Here is an 18,685-nt window from a genome sequence, read left to right on the forward strand (position 1 = left end):
TTTCCAGAAATTGAAACCAGACCCACAAAGACGAGAGCAGCTCTTCTGCTACGCGTAGAGAGTGAAAGAGAGTGAGACAGAGACAGAGAGTGAGAGAGAGAGAGAGAGAGAGAGAGAGAGAGCATGGCAGCTTGGGATTTGTTGAAAACACCAAAGATCTGGCAGGAGTGTGATGAAGGGAGAGGTCTTACACATACATGTGGCACTGTTGTTGTGAGGGTTTTCTCATAGTCCCCTGTTAGTAAATGTCCCTCAAATAACTCCCATCAAAGCCAAACTAGAGACTGAGACCATGAACTCATGTTTACAATGTTTACCGAGGGAATAAATCAAGAGAGAAGTAGAGTCATTTCCTCATAGACGTCTATGGGAGCAGAGGAGTCGCCCCCTGCTGGTCACTACAGAGAAGTAGAGTCATTTCCTCATAGACGTCTATGGGAGCAGAGGAGTCGCCCCCTGCTGGTCACTACAGAGAAGTAGAGTCATTTCCTCATAGACGTCTATGGGAGCAGAGGAGTCGCCCCCTGCTGGTCACTACAGAGAAGTAGAGTCATTTCCTCATAGACGTCTATGGGAGCAGAGGAGTCGCCCCCTGCTGGTCACTACAGAGAAGTAGAGTCATTTCCTCATAGACGTCTATGGGAGCAGAGGAGTCGCCCCCTGCTGGTCACTACAGAGAAGTAGAGTCATTTCCTCATAGACGTCTATGGGAGCAGAGGAGTCGCCCCCTGCTGGTCACTACAGAGAAGTAGAGTCATTTCCTCATAGACGTCTATGGGAGCAGAGGAGTCGCCCCCTGCTGGTCACTACAGAGAATGCAGCTTTAACACGTCGGCGTCACTTGCATTCAGCACTTATACTTTCCTTTCCTTTTTTGTTGAAAACTGTTGATGAGCATTAGAAATATAGAATAAACATACATGTTAGAACAGTTTATATTTTGTTTAAAGGCGTTGATTTAGTGTAAACTGTAATTGGATTACGTTTGATGGGGGAGTGAAAGAGAGTGAGGTTTTTTTTTTCCGTGTATGTCGTCAACTAAATGCTGCTGTAGCAAAAACCAAATGTAATCAGCAACAGATTAAAACGCATCAGTTAGAAAATCAGCATCTCAACAGCTCGTCTGAAGTACAAAGTGACTCGATGGCTCGAGTTGATTTTCTGATGAAATCTGCAGACCTCAAAGCCGTCATCCAGATGCTGGTGTCGACACCAGGAAGGACCGGTCACCGAGAAATGGAGAAGAGAGAGGCCAACTGTCAGCATCTCACACACACACACACTGAAGACAGGAGATACCAGATAAGAGAGAAACGGCGCTGTGTTAAGTTGCTGTCGACGTGAATGACGGCGGCGAGGAGGAAGGAACCAGCGACTGACGACAGAGGAAGAAAGAAGTGCGACGTTGATTATTTCTACAATTCAACTGTGGTCAAAACTTCATCCTCTTTGTGAACAGCTTTTCCACCTGGGACCTGAGGCTTTATTTGAAGTTAACACCAACTGCTGAACAGAAACAGCTTGTCAGATAATCACGGGAACATCCGCTTACAGGTATAAAAAAGGAGGTAGACACCAGAATATTTTGTTTTTCCAGTTTGTTTGTGACGTTCAAGGTGACACAAAAACAAAACTTGAAGCCAGACTCATCTAGCAGCCACCGGAAAGGGAACCAAGGACCTGTTTTTTTTTTATTTTACCAGGCAAGCTGGTTGATATCTCATGTGATCTGGTGTCATTTTAAAAACTGATACATTTTAACAGGCCGGTAATATTGAAAATCCCCGACCGGCTCACGTGAAGCGGCCTCAAGATGTAAGGGTGCTGCTCGGGGGCCGTGTTGGGGGGGGGGCATGATGCTTTTTCAGAACAACGCTGAGAGAAAAGCGTGAAGTGTGACGTATTTCCACAGTGCGCTGGAGCGTTTCGACATGTTTGCGAGATTCGCCGTGAAAAGAAAACCTCTCAAGCTGGAGATGTGGGACAAGGGTTAAGCTACTAAGCGTTGTTTGCAAGCGAGCGCTCAATGTTTCCCTGTTTGTGTGTAAACGTGAGAAATGATTCCTCTATCAATCAATCAATCAATCAAACAATAACTCATTTACCGTCTTTACACGCCAGCACTGCCCTCTCACAATAAACTCAGTAAGCCCTTTCACAATAAACAGTAAATTCTCCGTGTGTTGAGGTCACATTGTGAGGATCAGCTAACAGACGCTCACAGCAGAGGTTCGGGAGTGAAGCACAGGTGTAAATGATCACATGAATAACGAATTCATTCCTTTCAGGTGATTTCCACGGCGCTTTGCATGCTGGCTCGCTGTGTCCGTATTAGAATTTCCCAGCACCTCCACTTGGGGGCAGTGTCACAATCTGTAGTTAAAAAAGGGTGAGCGTTGACGCTTCCCCGTCCGTAGCCTCCGAGGCTGGACGGGCTCCCGGCGAGGAGGCAGCTCCGTGACCCGGGCAACAACATGTGTGGGATGGATTTCAACGCTCACAACAATGACAACAACAGCAACACGCGATTGCATCCCTTTCAAAGCTTTGAATCTCCTCCAGACGCATGGATATGATTGAAAATTAAGATGAGACTATATGTGTGTTATAGCTTTCCGCACTCCGAGTCGATGAGAGATTTGCTTCGACTGAACATCCGCCTTACACCTCTCTAATGAGCCAGACTGTGCGGTTGTATTTTTACAATGGGCCTCTTAACATTTTATTATAGGAAAAAAATGTTAGATGTTCCTCTCTCTTCTTACACTCCCATATGTGCACCAACTTCCCATATTGTTTGATGGGAAATGAAGATAGAGATGAGAAATGGGGAAGAGTCAATAGGTCGAAGACATGACTACATCTCATCTTGGAGAACGCTCTATCAAATCCGCTTTCCTTTCGCCCATAAATACCGGCTCAATGAATAATATCCCCCACGCCACACCGCAGGCATCGAGTCAACCTCGCAGATCTGCTCCACACATGAGAAACATTTCTTCAAGGAAAACTCGATGGCCCGTACAATATGTATCACACTAGCGTAGTCTTCCAAGTCACAGAGCCCCGTGTTTGAGTCTCGGTGGACGGATGTTTAAGTGACTGCTGTAAATGTCCATCCCATCATCTGTTGATAAAGTTAACAATGGTATGAGAATGTTTCTTTCACCAATACGTCTACAACTATTTTTATTAAACGGTTCACCAATAAAAAGGATTCTTATTTTCAGTCAGTTCTGTAAACTGCGGATCCATTGAAGTTTTTGCTCAGCGACGGTGTCCTGGAGACGGGACACGCAGACGCCTCGTGCGAAACTAAAAGAAAACTTTGTTACGTTACTTTCACGTGACGTGACTTTGTTACTTAACTTTATTACGTTACTTTGTTTTGTTACATTCTTACGCTGCATTAATTTGTTACGTTACGTTGTTATGTTACGTTGTTATGTTACGTTGTTATGTTATGTTGTTATATTACGTTGTTATGTTACGTTGTTATGTTACGTTGTTATGTTACGTTGTTATATTACGTTGTTACGTTACGTTGTTACGTTACTTTGTTTTGTTACATTCTTACGTTGCATTGATTTGTTACGTTACGTGGTTACGTTATGTTGTTACATTACTTTGTTTTGTTACATTCTTACGCTGCATGAATTTGTTACGTTACGTTGTTATGTTACGTTGTTATGTTACGTTGTTATGTTATGTTGTTATATTACGTTGTTATGTTACGTTGTTATGTTACGTTGTTATGTTACGTTGTTATATTACGTTGTTATGTTACGTTGTTATATTACGTTGTTACGTTACGTTGTTACGTTACGTTGTTACGTTACGTTGTTACGTTACTTTGTTTTGTTACATTCTTACGTTGCATTAATTTGTTACGTTACGTTGTTATGTTACGTTGTTATGTTACGTTGTTATGTTATGTTGTTATATTACGTTGTTATGTTACGTTGTTATGTTACGTTGTTATGTTACGTTGTTATATTACGTTGTTACGTTACGTTGTTACGTTACTTTGTTTTGTTACATTCTTACGTTGCATTGATTTGTTACGTTACGTGGTTACGTTATGTTGTTACATTACTTTGTTTTGTTACATTCTTACGCTGCATGAATTTGTTACGTTACGTTGTTATGTTACGTTGTTATGTTACGTTGTTATGTTACGTTGTTATGTTATGTTGTTATATTACGTTGTTATGTTACGTTGTTATGTTACGTTGTTATGTTACGTTGTTATATTACGTTGTTATGTTACGTTGTTATATTACGTTGTTACGTTACGTTGTTACGTTACTTTGTTTTGTTACATTCTTACGTTGCATTAATTTGTTACGTTACGTGGTTACGTTATGTTGTTACATTACTTTGTTTTGTTACATTCTTACGCGGCATGAATTTGTTACGTTACGTTGTTATGTTACGTTGTTACGTTACTTTGTTTTGTTACATTCTTACGTTGCATTAATTTGTTACGTTGTTACGTTACTTTGTTAGCTTACTTTGTTAGGTTACATTCTTACGTTGCATTAATTTGTTACGTTACGTTGTTACGTTACTTTGTTTTGTTACATTCTTACGTTGCATTAATTTGTTACGTTACGTTGTTACGTTACATTCTCACGTTACATTCTTACGTTGCATTAATTTGTTACGCTACGTTGTTACGTTAATTTGTTCTGTTACGTTAGTTTATATTGGTACATTACATTATTACGTTACATTATTACGTTACTTTTTACATTGTTAGGAGGTTAGGTTACTTTGTTACGTTAGTTTGTTATATTACATTTTTATGTTACATTGTAACATTACTTCCCTCTCCGTTTAACTTTAGATCTCAGATCTTAATCAGCTCGCTGGGGAAATATCTGTCTCTTAGTGTCTTAAAGCTCCTCTATGTTCCCCTGCTGGCTGCCGACTATCTGATGTGGAGCTTTGAAGAGAAAAGCAGCTGCTCGCCGATAAAGAAAAGGTTGCTGAGAGCAGTTCAAACCAGTAAAGTTGAGGGCTGTAAAACTAGAAGCATGAGAATACTAGAACCCTGTCCACATTACACAATCGTTTTATCTATTGAACATATAAAAATATGGGCTCCCGTACCTTCAAACGCTTTCTGATCCTCAGATACCAAAGGCACCAAAGGTTTTGGGATGAAACTGATTCAAAGTCGATCCCTCCATAAATAATGATCACTTCAGTGATAAAATCTGAATAAGTCCATCAACACTTGTTTCATGAGAAGAAAACGTAAATTCAGATTTCAACTTTGAAAATACTAAAATTGTGTCCCAAGACTTCAGAGACTTGCCCATGTTATATCAATGTGTATATTTAGAAGAGGCAGTGTCCTATTAAATGTATTAATACATTCCCAGGAACTAAATCAGAACAAAACAGGGTTCTAAATACAGTTTTTGCTTAGTTGACCTGTGAAAATAAGTGTTTTTTTACAGTGGGTGTCTATTAGTATGTTAAAAGATCTGTTTGTGTCACTTTATCAGAAATCACTCTCTGAATGACACGTGAACAAAGCCCAGCATCCAGAGAAGAATGGATCGGTAAAGTTTGGTGATGTAAGAGCTTCTGAAGGACACTTCTGAATCAGTCTTTGAGAACAAACTCCTTTTAATGAGAAATTTAGTCACATGTTGAAGACACTGAAGAGGGTCAAATAAATAAACCAGTTCATAACTACATTAAGAGTAGATATCAATATGAAAATCCACCAGTTATATGGTTTTCTGTGTTCCTGGCGAAGTAAAATAGGGTTCACGAAACCACTGGGTGAAGTTGGGCTGATTGGCGTGCTGACAGGGGCATTGATTAGACCTTTTCCTGCGCTGGAGCAGCGATGATCTGTGGATCCTGCAGCATGAGACATTACTGTCAGGCAGCTGGACAGTTTTTCAGCCAAATGTTGGGGGAAAAAGAAATTAGGACAGAAAGAGAGCCTCTTTTTCCGGATGAATACAGTGAATAGTTTTTGGTTTGCAAGATATTTAGATCAGATCATCAGATCAGGAGGTAGTAAGACTTCAGATGGTGTCTTTCATCCAGCAGACTGTGTGTTTCACATCTGACACAAAAAGACAAGATTCTTTTTGTCACATATCTTGCAGCCTTCTATTATAATTTTAATCCCAGCAACAATCTTTCTCGAATCTCAGTATTTGAAGTGTATCTTTTCCTCAAATGTTTAATCAAACTGAAGTTTATTTAAAAAGACTGAACGTATGTCATGTAATGTATGCTGAGTGAAGTCAGAGCTTAATGTCTTAAAGCTGCATTCTGTGTAGTGACCAGCAGGGGGCGACTCCTCTGCTCCCATAGACGTCTATGAGGAAATGACTCTACTTCTCTGTAGTGACCAGCAGGGGGCGACTCCTCTGCTCCCATAGACGTCTATGAGGAAATGACTCTACTTCTCTGTAGTGACCAGCAGGGGGCGACTCCTCTGCTCCCATAGACGTCTATGAGGAAATGACTCTACTTCTCTGTAGTGACCAGCAGGGGGCGACTCCTCTGCTCCCATAGACGTCTATGAGGAAATGACTCTACTTCTCTGTAGTGACCAGCAGGGGGCGACTCCTCTGCTCCCATAGACGTCTATGAGGAAATGACTCTACTTCTCTATAGTGACCAGCAGGGGGCGACTCCTCTGCTCCCATAGACGTCTATGAGGAAATGACTCTACTTCTCTGTAGTGACCAGCAGGGGGCGACTCCTCTGCTCCCATAGACGTCTATGAGGAAATGACTCTACTTCTCTCTTGATTTATTCCCTCAGTAAACGTTGTAAACATGAGTTCATGGTCTCAGTCTCTAGTTTCAAGTCTTCTTCAGTACAACATGATGTTCATTTAGTAAATTATGGTTAATTCAGACTCAAACAGACCATAAAGCAGGGGGTGATTTAGGGCAGGGCTACATGCTGATTGACCACCTTTATAGGCGATATATAATATTGTAAATTGTAAGTTTCTGTATAAAAACATACTAAGAATGAAAGTTGGCTCTTCGAGGAAGAGGAAACGCTGCGCAGGTGAATCCTGGAAGTAATGTAGCTGAGCGTCTTCCCCTCCACCACGTCCACCTCGCTCAGGTGCACCTTTAATAAATGCCGGCAGAGGATTGTCTGCAGGAAGAAGTGGATTCACAGAGAGATCTTCAGGAAGCCACAGGACTTAAAACAGCCGTTCTGGGAATTAGTGAAGGATCTCCTGAGAGCCGGACTGACAGAGAAATACGGCCTCCGACGCGTCCTCGCTCCTCCGAGGGAGACGTGGGGGGGGGGCGTCTCCTGCTCCCTCTCGTTTCTCGGGACGTAAGGAAAGGAAGGTGAGGAGAGGAGAGGAGAGGCGTTCCCTTCTTTTCCATCAGAGATGCGGAGCGGAGGACCTCTGCCAGCGAGCAGAGCTTTGAAAGTGAAACGTAAGAACGGCAGATCCCACGGGCCAGAAGAAAAATGATATTCTCCTCGTTACGACTCCCCCGGCCGGGGGCCTTTGTTGTGGGGGCTTCTGCTTTTAACTGGAAACAGGTCCAGGCGCCTCCTGCATTTCAAACACACACACACATGCACACACATGTGTACATGTGCTCGCGGGTACAGTGCGTTTATTTCTTGCATGCACGTTAACCCCCCCCCCGCCGCCCCCCCAGTGGCAGCTTGTTAAAGCCCGGTGTCCTGCTCTCTGCGGGGTCTTTGTCCTCACCTTTCCAGCGGGCACGGCGGGTGTCCAGGTGCGGGGGGGGGGCGTCACCCTGCAGAGCGGCAGGTAGGGAAGCAAAGGGCACGTAGGATAAGGGGGAGGAGCCTCCCAGCACGCCCCCCCCCCCCCCCCCCCCCCCCTTGTGTGCATAAATCTGTCATCCGGTTCTCGCCTTGCCGTCGCCACCCGAGCCGCATTTCTTATTATTCTTATTTCTTAACAGGAAAGTATTTCCTGTTTCTTTTTTGTGGCATCGTCCACTAACATGCAGCTAAATGTTTGGGCCTTAATGAGGACTGAAACCAACATTCTCTCTGCAGAAGACACCTTAACGAGACATTTAGTCTGTTAATGAAACTTAAATTGGACGCAGGTGAGGGTAGATGAGCCCGCTCCACCTCAGCACAGCTTCACCTGTGACATCGGATCACATTCACTGATGAGACCTGCAGAAATAGATTCTCCTTTTTCTTCCAAAAAGTCAAACTGCAGCTCTCTGCATTTGGATTAAATGACACACTTTTAAAATGGAGCGTTTATAATAAAACGACCCAGAGCCGATCCTTCGCAGGGGGACCAACACCCACACACACACACACACACACACACACACACACACTCTCAAAATACATTGAATGCACACTCATGCTTTGCATCAGCTTTCTGACACGAGTTATTATTCTCAGATTTAATGCTTTGTTGAATCAAATGCAAAGTGTGTAAAAACTAACGTTTCATTTGGAGAATTCGCTCCCTGTGCCCACCGGCCTGGTTCCATTTGTTGGGTTGCCAAAGCCTTCGGCGAGGCGCTCGTAGCTTCAGCATGTTGAGCGTCCATCTTGTGGGAATAAAGAAGGGGAGGCAACTCTTAGAAGAGGCCCGGCGGGGAGATTCACGGACCTCATTTTGATTCTTTCACACACGCAGAGTCAGAAGGAAAAAAACGTGTGCGCATGCATATCGGCTAACTGGTGCTGAGCAAAAGACCACGATTTGTCCAGATTTCATCGGTTAACATATCGTGTGTAATGCATAACAAATCCTTCCCCCCTCCGCTAGACCGTCCACTCACAGGCCCCGAATCCACAAAACCAGCTGCAGTCTTCTTGCTGAGAAAATCCAGTAATTTGAGGATGAAGGGTCTTGGGTTTGCACATACAAGAGCCCCAGTAAAACATATTTAACCCTTGACCTTGTGAATGCCAACCAGCTAGTCTGCCATTGTTGTCTCTCGCTGGTTTCTTATTGGCAGCGACACAGTCAGCCTTTCCCGCGCCTCCACATCTGCTGCATATCATTAAATGGAAAAACCCAGTGAAAAATAAATATCCCCCTCAAGCTCTTAAAAGCTGAGCGCGCTTCTCCAGTTGTGTTCGGGTCGACTGGGCCGGCAGGATCAGGGATGGTCTCGCTTCATGCGCAGGTGTCTGTTCCCAGTGACGGTGGGGGGGGGCTCCGACGGGGGGACGGGACCTTCCAGGTCTTTTAAAAGAATCTAACCTATTGATGTTTGTTGGAGAAGTAGAGTTTGGATGTTTTGTAGTGGCCGTTTTTATGAAGTTCTTCTCCTTAGTCAAGTTTGTAATGTTCGCTGCCTAAAATAACCTCCTTTTGAAAGGTTGAAGCTGCTCCGCTCTCTTTGGAGAGCGCTAACTACCCAGGGGAGGCGGCAGGAGAAGACCTTCGGCGGTGCTTCCATGGGAAGAACGGCTTCAGTTAGAAGGTCTGACAGCAACACAAGGAGGAGGAAACGCAGAGCTTTAATCCAGCTGTAAGTTCCTCGTTCGTTCCTCGTTCCTCCTCAACGAGGCCTGCTCCTCCTCCGTCTTCTTCTTCGACTCCAAAAGCTTTCAAATCTGTGGCGTTTATGTGTTTTTCTTGCTTTTATTTCAACGGATGATTAGTTTATAATAGATGTGAACGGCTTTCTGCTGGAACTGAAACTACTGTGTGAACTGCTAAAAAAATAACAATTAGCATCAAACTAAAACCTCAAAGTCAATGCGCAAAAAGTTCAGCCAACTTTGGCCCAAAAGTGGTAGATTTTGTGTTTTAGTGTTTTCCACTAGTTTCACGGTCAAAGACTCCGCTCAGAGCAACCAAATTTAAAGACATACCCCCCCAGTGGTATCCGCCGTGTACCCACTGGGGAAAGTCAAGGATTTCCCACCAACAGAAGCGTGACAGAACGTTCTAACTGTCATTCATAAGTCCGTCTGAAGGCAGAACCAGTACCACGAAACAAGGACGCCCCGTCACGCATGGGGGGAGGGGGGGGGGTCTACCGCGGGAGATGACCGAAACTAATGCTAATGCTAATTAGCGTCCCGTGCTTACTAACGGACGCATTCCCCTAACAGTCTCCCCCCCCGTCCCCCCGCTGGGCTGCTGGGAGGGCAAAAAACACAGGATACTCTCTACAAAATGTGGACTACACCACTGCCCCCCCCCCCCCCCCCCCAGGGGCAGGAAGGAGTTAGCAGCCGGGTTCCGATCCGATCCGTCGGGTTACTGCGCTGAGATTTGCATAATGTGCACGGAGGGAACTTGGAGAGCTGATTAGAGAAAATGTCACAGTGGATTCTCATTTCAGCAGCGACTGATTGGACGTGAAGTTTCCAAATGAGCCTCGAGGACACGGGACCAGTCTCCAGAGGACGGGAGGGGGGGGGGGGGGGGGGGCATTGTTATCCCATTCTCATTTCGAGGAGGCCAAAATCAAATTTCCAGAGTATTTATTACATTCTGTGAAGTAGAAGAGCAGCGCGCCATGAGTTTTATGTGTTTTCTCTTTTATTATCGAGACGTCTTTGTGTCCCCAAGACGAGTTCAAGTATTCACCCCAGTAAAAGAGTTCAGGCAGGACTCGCAGTTATGAGCCGAGCGGAGCCCTCGGCCCCCCCAAAGAACTTCAAACGCCTTCTTTTCCTCTTTATTGTGGAACGTCATTTGCTCGAGGGGGAAAAAAAAGTGATTATTCTGCTGAAAGGCGGAATGGCAGCAGCAGACGGGCCGCGAGGACGAGACTTCTCCCCGTTAACGACGTGATATGAAGACATGGAGACGTTCACTCGCCCACCCTCCCTCTCTGCTCCCAAGCCCGAACCGCGGGACGAGACACGGAAACATCACAGCGGCGGTTTGGGACTCTTCTGTAGTTTCACACCAAATAGATCCTTCGTGCTTGATACAAACGTGCTCCAAAGTTCAGTTTAAACTCATCGACGTCCGGCCGTCGTCTTCGCCCGTTAATCCAGCTGAAACAAGGCGAATGAGAGCAAACGCTCACAGGAGGGAGCGCTCGCGTAAATGTTCACGTAGCTTCAATCTGAACTTGAGATTTCCTGCTCATAATAAACATCTGAAACCGGAGGAACGAGGATCTCATTTGACAGGAGGAATAAAAGCCCGTCGACCCGACGCTGAACCGTGACCAGCGCGGATCAAACCGATCTGGTCCTCATCAGGACAAATCACGTGTCTCCAAGAAGCACGTTTACATCGCTGGATGCTGGTATTTAAACAATTAACGAATCATCTTAAAGGCATTTCTCTCTTCGTACGCTCTTTAAAAGGTTTGCGTTTTCTGTAAAAGAACTCGAGGAGACAAGTTGAGTGTTTAATACTTGCAGCAGCACGGCACTCTGGGTAGTAAACCTCCTAAAAGTACGAAATCAGGCATGCGCAAGCATTCTGCATGTGACCCCCCGCGGTCAGAAAGGTCACTGCACAGGAAAATACAAAGTCACTGTGCACAAAGCAGGACGAGGCGTGCGCCGTGCACACAACGCGCGGCTTATTCTGAATAAGCTTCACGTAGATTCCGCCACGAATAAACCAGTTGATTAGCGTGGTTAGTTCTGTTTTATTGAGTGTGAAGTGAAGTCGCTTTTATTTATTCAACCATGTATTCAGAGAGCATAAAAACAGATAAATGGGCCTCTCAGAACATGGAGGTATTTTCTTTGGCACTTTAAAGCAACTTGCTTTTTTTCCCCCTTTTCTTTAATGAAAAATAACTGTGACGTCTTATTGCTCCTTTTGATCTTTTAATGGAATCGACCCGCAGCAGAAAGTCCTTCAACGCTACATTTCCCAAGCTGACGAATAGAAACAAGCGTGAATAAAACGGTCACATCAGATGACGGACAGCTGTCACCGAGCTGCTGGTGTGAAAGTGGACTGCGCGCTATTTAGACTGATAATAAACCCCTGAGAGACACCGAGGTGGAGGAGCCCGGGGCCCCGCCATGATAACACCTTGACAATTCATCACACATGTGCCGCGGCGTGCTGGGCCCTTTCTCCGCCTCGGGGAGGGGGGACGGTGAGGGGGGGGGGGGGCAGAGCCTCAGCCAGCATGTGGAAGAGGTTTTCCACTCAGATGAACGTCCAGCACCTCCAGAGCAGCGGACCCCCGGAGCCACGTCGGGCCCTCCGTCAGGCGCCGAGGGCCAGCTGCGCATTAACACACTTTGCACCTCCTCCTCCTCAGTGCAGGTAACACCCCCCCCCCCCCCCCCGCACCCCCGCACCTCCCAGTGGGGGGTCCTGTGTGTCGGATTTGGCCCTTTAGCTCCAACTCCGACTCTCGAGAAGCCAGCTTCTGTTACCCGAGATATTACATTCACAAAGAATAATTGAATTCATAAGCAGTAATGAAATAAAAGCAAGGGGGTCTGATGTAGCCCCCCCCCCACCCCCACCCCCCCGCCTGTAGAACAAGTTCTCCAGGCGTTTGGTCTCGGAGACACTGTGGCGTTCATATCCTCTCCTCCTGCCATCCATCCATCACCTAAAATAACAAGCTCAGCATATCAAAGGACATCTGTGTTCTATACGTGAGATCCTCAAAACACCTGCCCGGCCCCCCCCAACCCCCCCCCCCCCCCCCCCCCGACCCCCCCGACAACATCACACAGGCTTTATTTTGCCCCAGGCTGCGTCTCTCAGGCTCCTTAATAAATGAATATGATGATTGTTGGAAACGTATTTGATTAGTCATCAAATCGGGGTTTATTCAGCCGTTCAGTTGTGCAACACGTTTATAATCTTTCAAAGACAAACACAAGATTTTATTTTTTTTTTTTTATTAATTTTGGGAGGTTTATAAGAGTTAGAGATTTTAACACTTCCGTCCACATGTAATGTCTTGTTTTATTAGAAACCGGAACAAATGCACATTAAACGTTTAAGAGTGACCGTGTCAGCTGATGACTCGCCGGTAGTGACGTCAGCTGTGTGACTCAAGCGGAGCAGGTCGTCATCTACTGAGCACCACGGACACGTGACTGACGGTCACCGGCTGAGCCGCGAGACAAAACGGATCCCGACATTTTCATCCTGGTCTCATCACACAAACAAAGCTCTTAATGTCAGAGACAAAAGAGAGGGAAGGACGGCTGATTGGAAGGAAGGAGGAAAGGATGGAAGGAGAGAGGAAAGGATGGAAGGAGAGATGTTAAACAGGGATGAAGGATACGTGTCAATACAAATTAAATATAAATACTTAAATTAATAAAGTTGAAGTTACCTGGTTGATTTTTTGGTGAGAGAGCGACAGGTGTGGGCGGAGCATCACGCAGTGGAAAGGGGGCGGGGCGTAGGATGAACGTGAGGGGGGGTTACTGCCCTCTGACGCGACCCGGTGAACCGAGAGAGGAACGGACCCGCACGGACCAGCAGACCGGACACGGAGCTCCGGTGAAGGTAAGACTCTCGGATCCGACCCGTTTCCCGGTTCTTTACCTCGCGGGATCCTCGTGTTTACCGGATACCCGGATGTTTACTCACCTGTTGACAAACAAATACACTGCGCTGTGGGGGAAGCTGCTCGAAGCTTCAGGTGATCTAGAAGCTCACCTGGACAATGAGCTCTGTGCGGCCATTCAGGGGCTCTACAGGGGAACAAACAAACCCCCAGTGAGGGGGGGGGGGGTCTCTGTCTCTTTATATATATATATATATATATATATATATATATATATATATATATTATTATTATGAATTCATTAGTTTTATTAGTTATCGAGAGCACATATGCTATTTTACATAATTGATTAATAGTTAGAACAATAACAAGGACTCACATTTAATACGTCGTCGCCTGAGGAAAAAAAAGGCAAATTACAACAAAAAAACTCAAAATAATGTTTACATATATTTCTCTGTCATTTTCTTTTACACGTCTATTTTTCCTAATGTTCTGCTGTATTGCTTTAATTTGAATTGATAATTACTTTTAAATATTTTTAAAGCTTTCTTTCTTGTTTCGTTAGTAAGTTTCTTTGATCCAATTTATATTTCATAATTTTTAATGTAATTTCCTCTTTTGTGTTTGTGTTATTCACCGATACATCAACGGCAAATCCTTTCATCTACTCGGCACAACACCGGCTTCTGACTCAGGTTCAACCTACATGCAGTACTGTGCAGTAAAGTGTAGTACAGTAAAGTACTGTGTAGTACAGTGTAGTACAGTGAAGTACTGTGTAGTACAGTGTAGTACAGTGAAGTACTGTGTAGTACAGTGTAGTACAGTGAAGTACTGTGTAGTACTGACCTCAGATGAGAGCTTTAACCTGCTTCACTTTGTCTCTTATCCGGTGCTGCGCTGCCCTCTAGTGGCCACAGCAGTTACTCTGTAAGTACTGCAGTACTTCGTCCAATATTACTTCTATGTGAAGGTAATAGACGCAAAGGTAAACACACGGCTCATAAATGATGTATTAGTGTTAGTATTGGAAGTTGCTGTTACTGAAATACTAATACTGAAAAAGATTACTGAAAAGTGCTTCAGGCAATTTAGAAAAAACTGAAATACGGATTAAATAGTAATCAAAAGAAGCTACAACATAGAGTATAGAAATACAAATAAAGTACAATTATATTCTCACATACACAGCGAAACATGCACATGTGCACAGGAACATACACACGCTTACCGGATCCGTTGATGTCCATAATATGAAACCCCGTATAATGCAGCAGCAGTAGCAGCGTTGTGATGTGCTGATGTTTAACTGGAGGTCGTATTTACAGTACTTGTACTTGTCTGGTTTCTGGTTTCAGGTAATGAGTCTGTCAGCAGAGAAGAAGTCCAGCTGAGAGAGAATGAACGCTTGTAATCAGTGAGTAAACCGTCTCCGTCCTCAGTTGGTCAACCGATGAAACGGTCCGTTTGTCTCTAAACGGACCATCGTGTACTGAATGAACGTCATGCCGCATTGAGGACGACTTCAGAAGAGACGCCGTCCAGTGTCCTCGTGTCCCGGAGCAGCTGTGTCCCTGTGTGTTGTCTTCAGTCCCGCGCGCTCAGCAGATCCTCTTCAGAGGACTTTTGACTCTGGGACAAGAGGACAAACATAGTTTCCCTCCCACAGACATCAGCTGTTAATATAAAACAGTTCATTGTTTCCTGTGAAAGCCACACGGGGAACATGAGACGGGGACACACAGACGGGGACACACTCTGTAAATATGAGATGTTTCTACAGAAGTTATAACTTTTTATCCCTTTTCTTCATGCTTTACACTAAAAACAGATTAGTGTCCACTTCAAACGAGAGACTTTGTCCCTTTGCGGACGAGATGAGCATTTAAAAATCTCATTTCTACAATAGTAATATATTGTTGTTAAATATTTGGATCACAGGCTGACTTTAAGATTTAAATTCAATCAATAAGGTTTAAAAAAAGAGGTTCTTATTTAAATAGTGGGACTGCGGTTAAAACAAACCACATCAAACATTAAGAATGAACTTGGATCTTTTCATGGCCAACAAACGTTACCGTGACACTATATAATAGTTCATTGCAACACAACAGCGTTCGGTGACTAAATCAGCCGAGCAGACGACACAAAAAGAGACTATTAGAGAAGTATTTGTACTTTTCTGCCTCTACTCGTCTTCAAACGGCATCGGGACGTTTGACTGGAACCATTGACAGAACGCGTCACTGCTTCCCTCCAGCTGTGTGTGTGAGCACATCTGCACGCTAACGAAGCCGCACCGCCAACGTTTCAGCCCGTGAAAGCAGCGCCGCTCGCAACAAAGCGTCTCCCCTGCGTTTGTGTGTCGCTCGCCACTCGTCCTCATCAGCACATTCACAGCTCGCGTGGACACAATCGGAAGGTCGGCCGGGGGTCACGCGGGGGGAAGGTGGGGGGGGGGGGGTGGGGGGCCACCCAGCTGTTCGGTTTCACAGGAGAATACTCTTACAGCGCAGACGACATCAGGTGTGACTGAATGAATAAGTGATTATGTTCATCAGTGTGAGACTAAATACTAGAAAGTGAGTCCGGTTGAACATGTGGGGGGGGGGTCCTCTTTCTGCATGCGTGGCCATATTGAACAGGGACGACCTTTGTTCTCAGGGAGGGGGGCCGCTGTGCAGAGATGGCTATGGTTTGCCTCACAGACTTTGAGGCGTACGCGAAGGAGCATCTCTCCAAGGCCACCTGGGATTACTACGCCGCCGGGGCGGACGAGTGCTGCACCAGGGACGACAACCTGCTGGCCTACAAAAGGTACGGGGGGGCGGGGCCGGGGGGGAGGGCCGGGGGGGGAGGCGCTCACACACAGGTATGTGCAGACTGTAGCTGAGCCACAAATAGACACTACGGACCGTCTCTGTCTTCTGTCCACACATCACGGTTTGTGTTGAACCAGACTGCTGTAGTTGTGATTCCTCCCCCTCCCTCCCTCCCTCCCTCCCTTCCTCCCTCCCTCCCTCCCCCGTTGAACCAGGATCCGCCTGAGGCCTCGCGTCCTGCGGGACGTGTCGGCGAGCGACACGCGCACCACGGTGCAGGGCACCGAGATCAGCTTCCCGGTCGGCATCGCGCCCACCGCCTTCCACTGCCTGGCGTGGCACGAAGGGGAGGTGGCCACGGCTCGGGGTGAGGAAAGCTCCGCCTCCCCCATTCCCCCCCCCCCCCCCCGAGAGCCCGAGGCTCTCCTCAGACCCGCGGGCAGTAACGCCTCTGACCTCACCCGCAGCCGCCGAGGCCCTCGACACCTGCTACATCACCAGCACCTACTCCACCTGCTCGGTGGAGGAGATCGCGGCGGCGGCGCCGGGCGGCTACCGCTGGTTCCAGCTCTACGTGTACCGGGACCGCAAGCTGTCGGAGCAGATCGTGCAGCGCGTGGAGGCGCTGGGCTACAAGGCGCTGGTCCTCACCGTGGACGTGCCTTACACCGGCAAGCGCCGCAACGACATCCGCAACCAGTTCAAGCTGCCGCCGCACCTCAAGGTCAAGAACTTTGACGGAGTGTTCCAGGTAACTGGGGGAGGGGGGGGGGTATCATTAGCACCAGAGTTGCCCCATAGCAACAGTACAAAGAGTACGTTTGCATGTGGAGTTGCTCTTTCTACCCCGGTGCCCTTTAAGCAGGAGGCCGCCGCCCCGGAGGACTACGGCATCCCGGCCAACACCCTGGACCCGTCCATCAGCTGGAAGGACGTGTACTGGCTGCAGTCCATCACCCGCCTGCCCATCATCATCAAGGGGATCCTGACCAAGGAGGACGCCGAGCTGGCCGTGGAGCACGGCGTGCAGGGCGTCGTCGTGTCCAACCACGGGGGGCGGCAGCTGGACGGGGGCCCGGCCTCGGTACTCGCGGGTTGGGTTATTTCTGCGGTTTACGGTCACGGGGACGTTCCGTTGAGATGCGCGTGTGAATGTCCGTGACGGGCGAGCGTTAAAAGGAGAAGTGGCGCCGGCGTTCGCAGTGGCGGACTAGCGGTGAGGTTTTGTGGCTTTCAGAGTCACTGCAGAGGGAAATAGTTCAGCACAGGAACCAATAAAACAAGCTGTGAACTGTAAAAAAAAGATGTAGATGTTTCCCTCCTTTTCTAGTCTTTATGCTAAGCTACGCTAACTATCTCCTGATTGCAGCTTGTTGGTACTACTGCGGTTTAGCAGGACTTGTACACAGTACGAGCACCTTCTGCTTTGCAGTTCGCAGGTTTGTCTCGTTGACTTCGGTGATCTCTTTTTTCAAAATAAAAGCCTGTGGAGCGGTGACATCTTGGCCTGTGGTTCACACAGATCGACGCCCTGACGGAGATCGTGGACACGGTGCAGGGGAGGATCGAGATCTACGTGGACGGAGGCGTCCGGACAGGTAGCGACGTGCTGAAGGCGCTGGCCTTGGGAGCCAGGTGTGTTTTCATCGGACGTCCAGCGGTGTGGGGCCTCGCGTACAAGGTGCAGACCGCCGCCTGATTGTGACCACGCGAAGGTTTCTTTTGAACAATACGTGTCTCCCTCGCTGTGTTTCCTCTTCCCAAACCAAACCGCCGCCCATTGCTGTGAAAAGAGAACGTCCTTAAACGGGTTGTTGTCGGAAAGGTTTGCGATCCTTCTTCGTAACGGTGGCTCCTGTGTGATCCTCCAGGGAGAAGAAGGACTGAGGGAAGTTCTGCAAATCCTAAACGATGAGTTCCGTCTGTCCATGGCCCTATCAGGTGAGCGGTGGCCGTGTGTTTACCTGTGACTGAGAAGTTGCGTTCCTCCTAAAGCAGCCCCTTTGTTGGTATTGGTCGGGTCCAGGCTGCAGGAACGTGGCGGAGATCAACAGGAACCTCATTCAGCTCTCCAGACTGTGAGGGACCAGCAGAGGGCAGCGCCGCGGGGGAACCAGAGAGAAGAGGCTTCAGAGACTTTGACGCCTCATGTGAAAAATAACATTATGGGGCATTTTTGCTTTTGTATTGAAAAACTACTTTTGGTTGCAATATTCACTATTTGGTTGAGACGCTTGTGTTTGAATAAACGGTTGCTAATGGAGACGTGTACTTGATATTAAGACCATAACAGACCGTTTAAAAGAAGTGTGTCCTTTGTGTTTGTTTTACACCTCAGTTGATTTTAAATCAGCTGACGTGTCCCCACCAACACAACAAAGGGCAAGAGATCCTTTTGCATCACATGTTTTTACGATATTAGGA

General features: G+C 46.8%; 1 protein-coding gene across 5 annotated transcripts; it reads left to right on the forward strand.

Annotated features, from left to right (window-relative positions):
* Positions 1-13,116: 13,116 nt before the first annotated feature.
* hao2 (hydroxyacid oxidase 2 (long chain)) lies at positions 13,117-18,524 on the forward strand. Of its 5 annotated transcripts, none has more exons than XM_078090870.1 (9): positions 13,117-13,435; positions 14,798-14,856; positions 16,104-16,256; positions 16,477-16,628; positions 16,729-17,012; positions 17,124-17,345; positions 17,784-17,942; positions 18,133-18,202; positions 18,288-18,524. In XM_078090870.1, exons 2-9 carry the CDS (start codon positions 14,840-14,842, stop codon positions 18,341-18,343), a joined length of 1,113 nt encoding a protein of 370 aa, XP_077946996.1. In that variant the 5' UTR covers positions 13,117-13,435; positions 14,798-14,839; the 3' UTR covers positions 18,344-18,524. The 5 variants fall into 5 exon arrangements, with proteins under 5 accessions (XP_077946996.1, XP_077946997.1, XP_077947000.1 ...); XM_078090871.1 differs by having other exon boundaries at positions 17,127-17,345; XM_078090874.1 differs by lacking the exon at positions 17,124-17,345 and having other exon boundaries at positions 13,301-13,435.
* The last annotated feature ends 161 nt before the right edge of the window (positions 18,525-18,685 follow it).

Source organism: Gasterosteus aculeatus, chromosome 16 (assembly GCF_964276395.1).
Source record: "Gasterosteus aculeatus chromosome 16, fGasAcu3.hap1.1, whole genome shotgun sequence".
NCBI lineage: Eukaryota > Metazoa > Chordata > Actinopteri > Perciformes > Gasterosteidae > Gasterosteus > Gasterosteus aculeatus.

Coding starts and splice junctions, on each gene's coding strand:
- hao2 (XM_078090870.1), top strand. Junction 16,257..16,476: donor AACCTGCTGGCCTACAAAAG/GTACGGGGGGGC, acceptor CCGTTGAACCAG/GATCCGCCTGAGGCCTCGCG. Junction 16,629..16,728: donor GGAGGTGGCCACGGCTCGGG/GTGAGGAAAGCT, acceptor CCTCACCCGCAG/CCGCCGAGGCCCTCGACACC.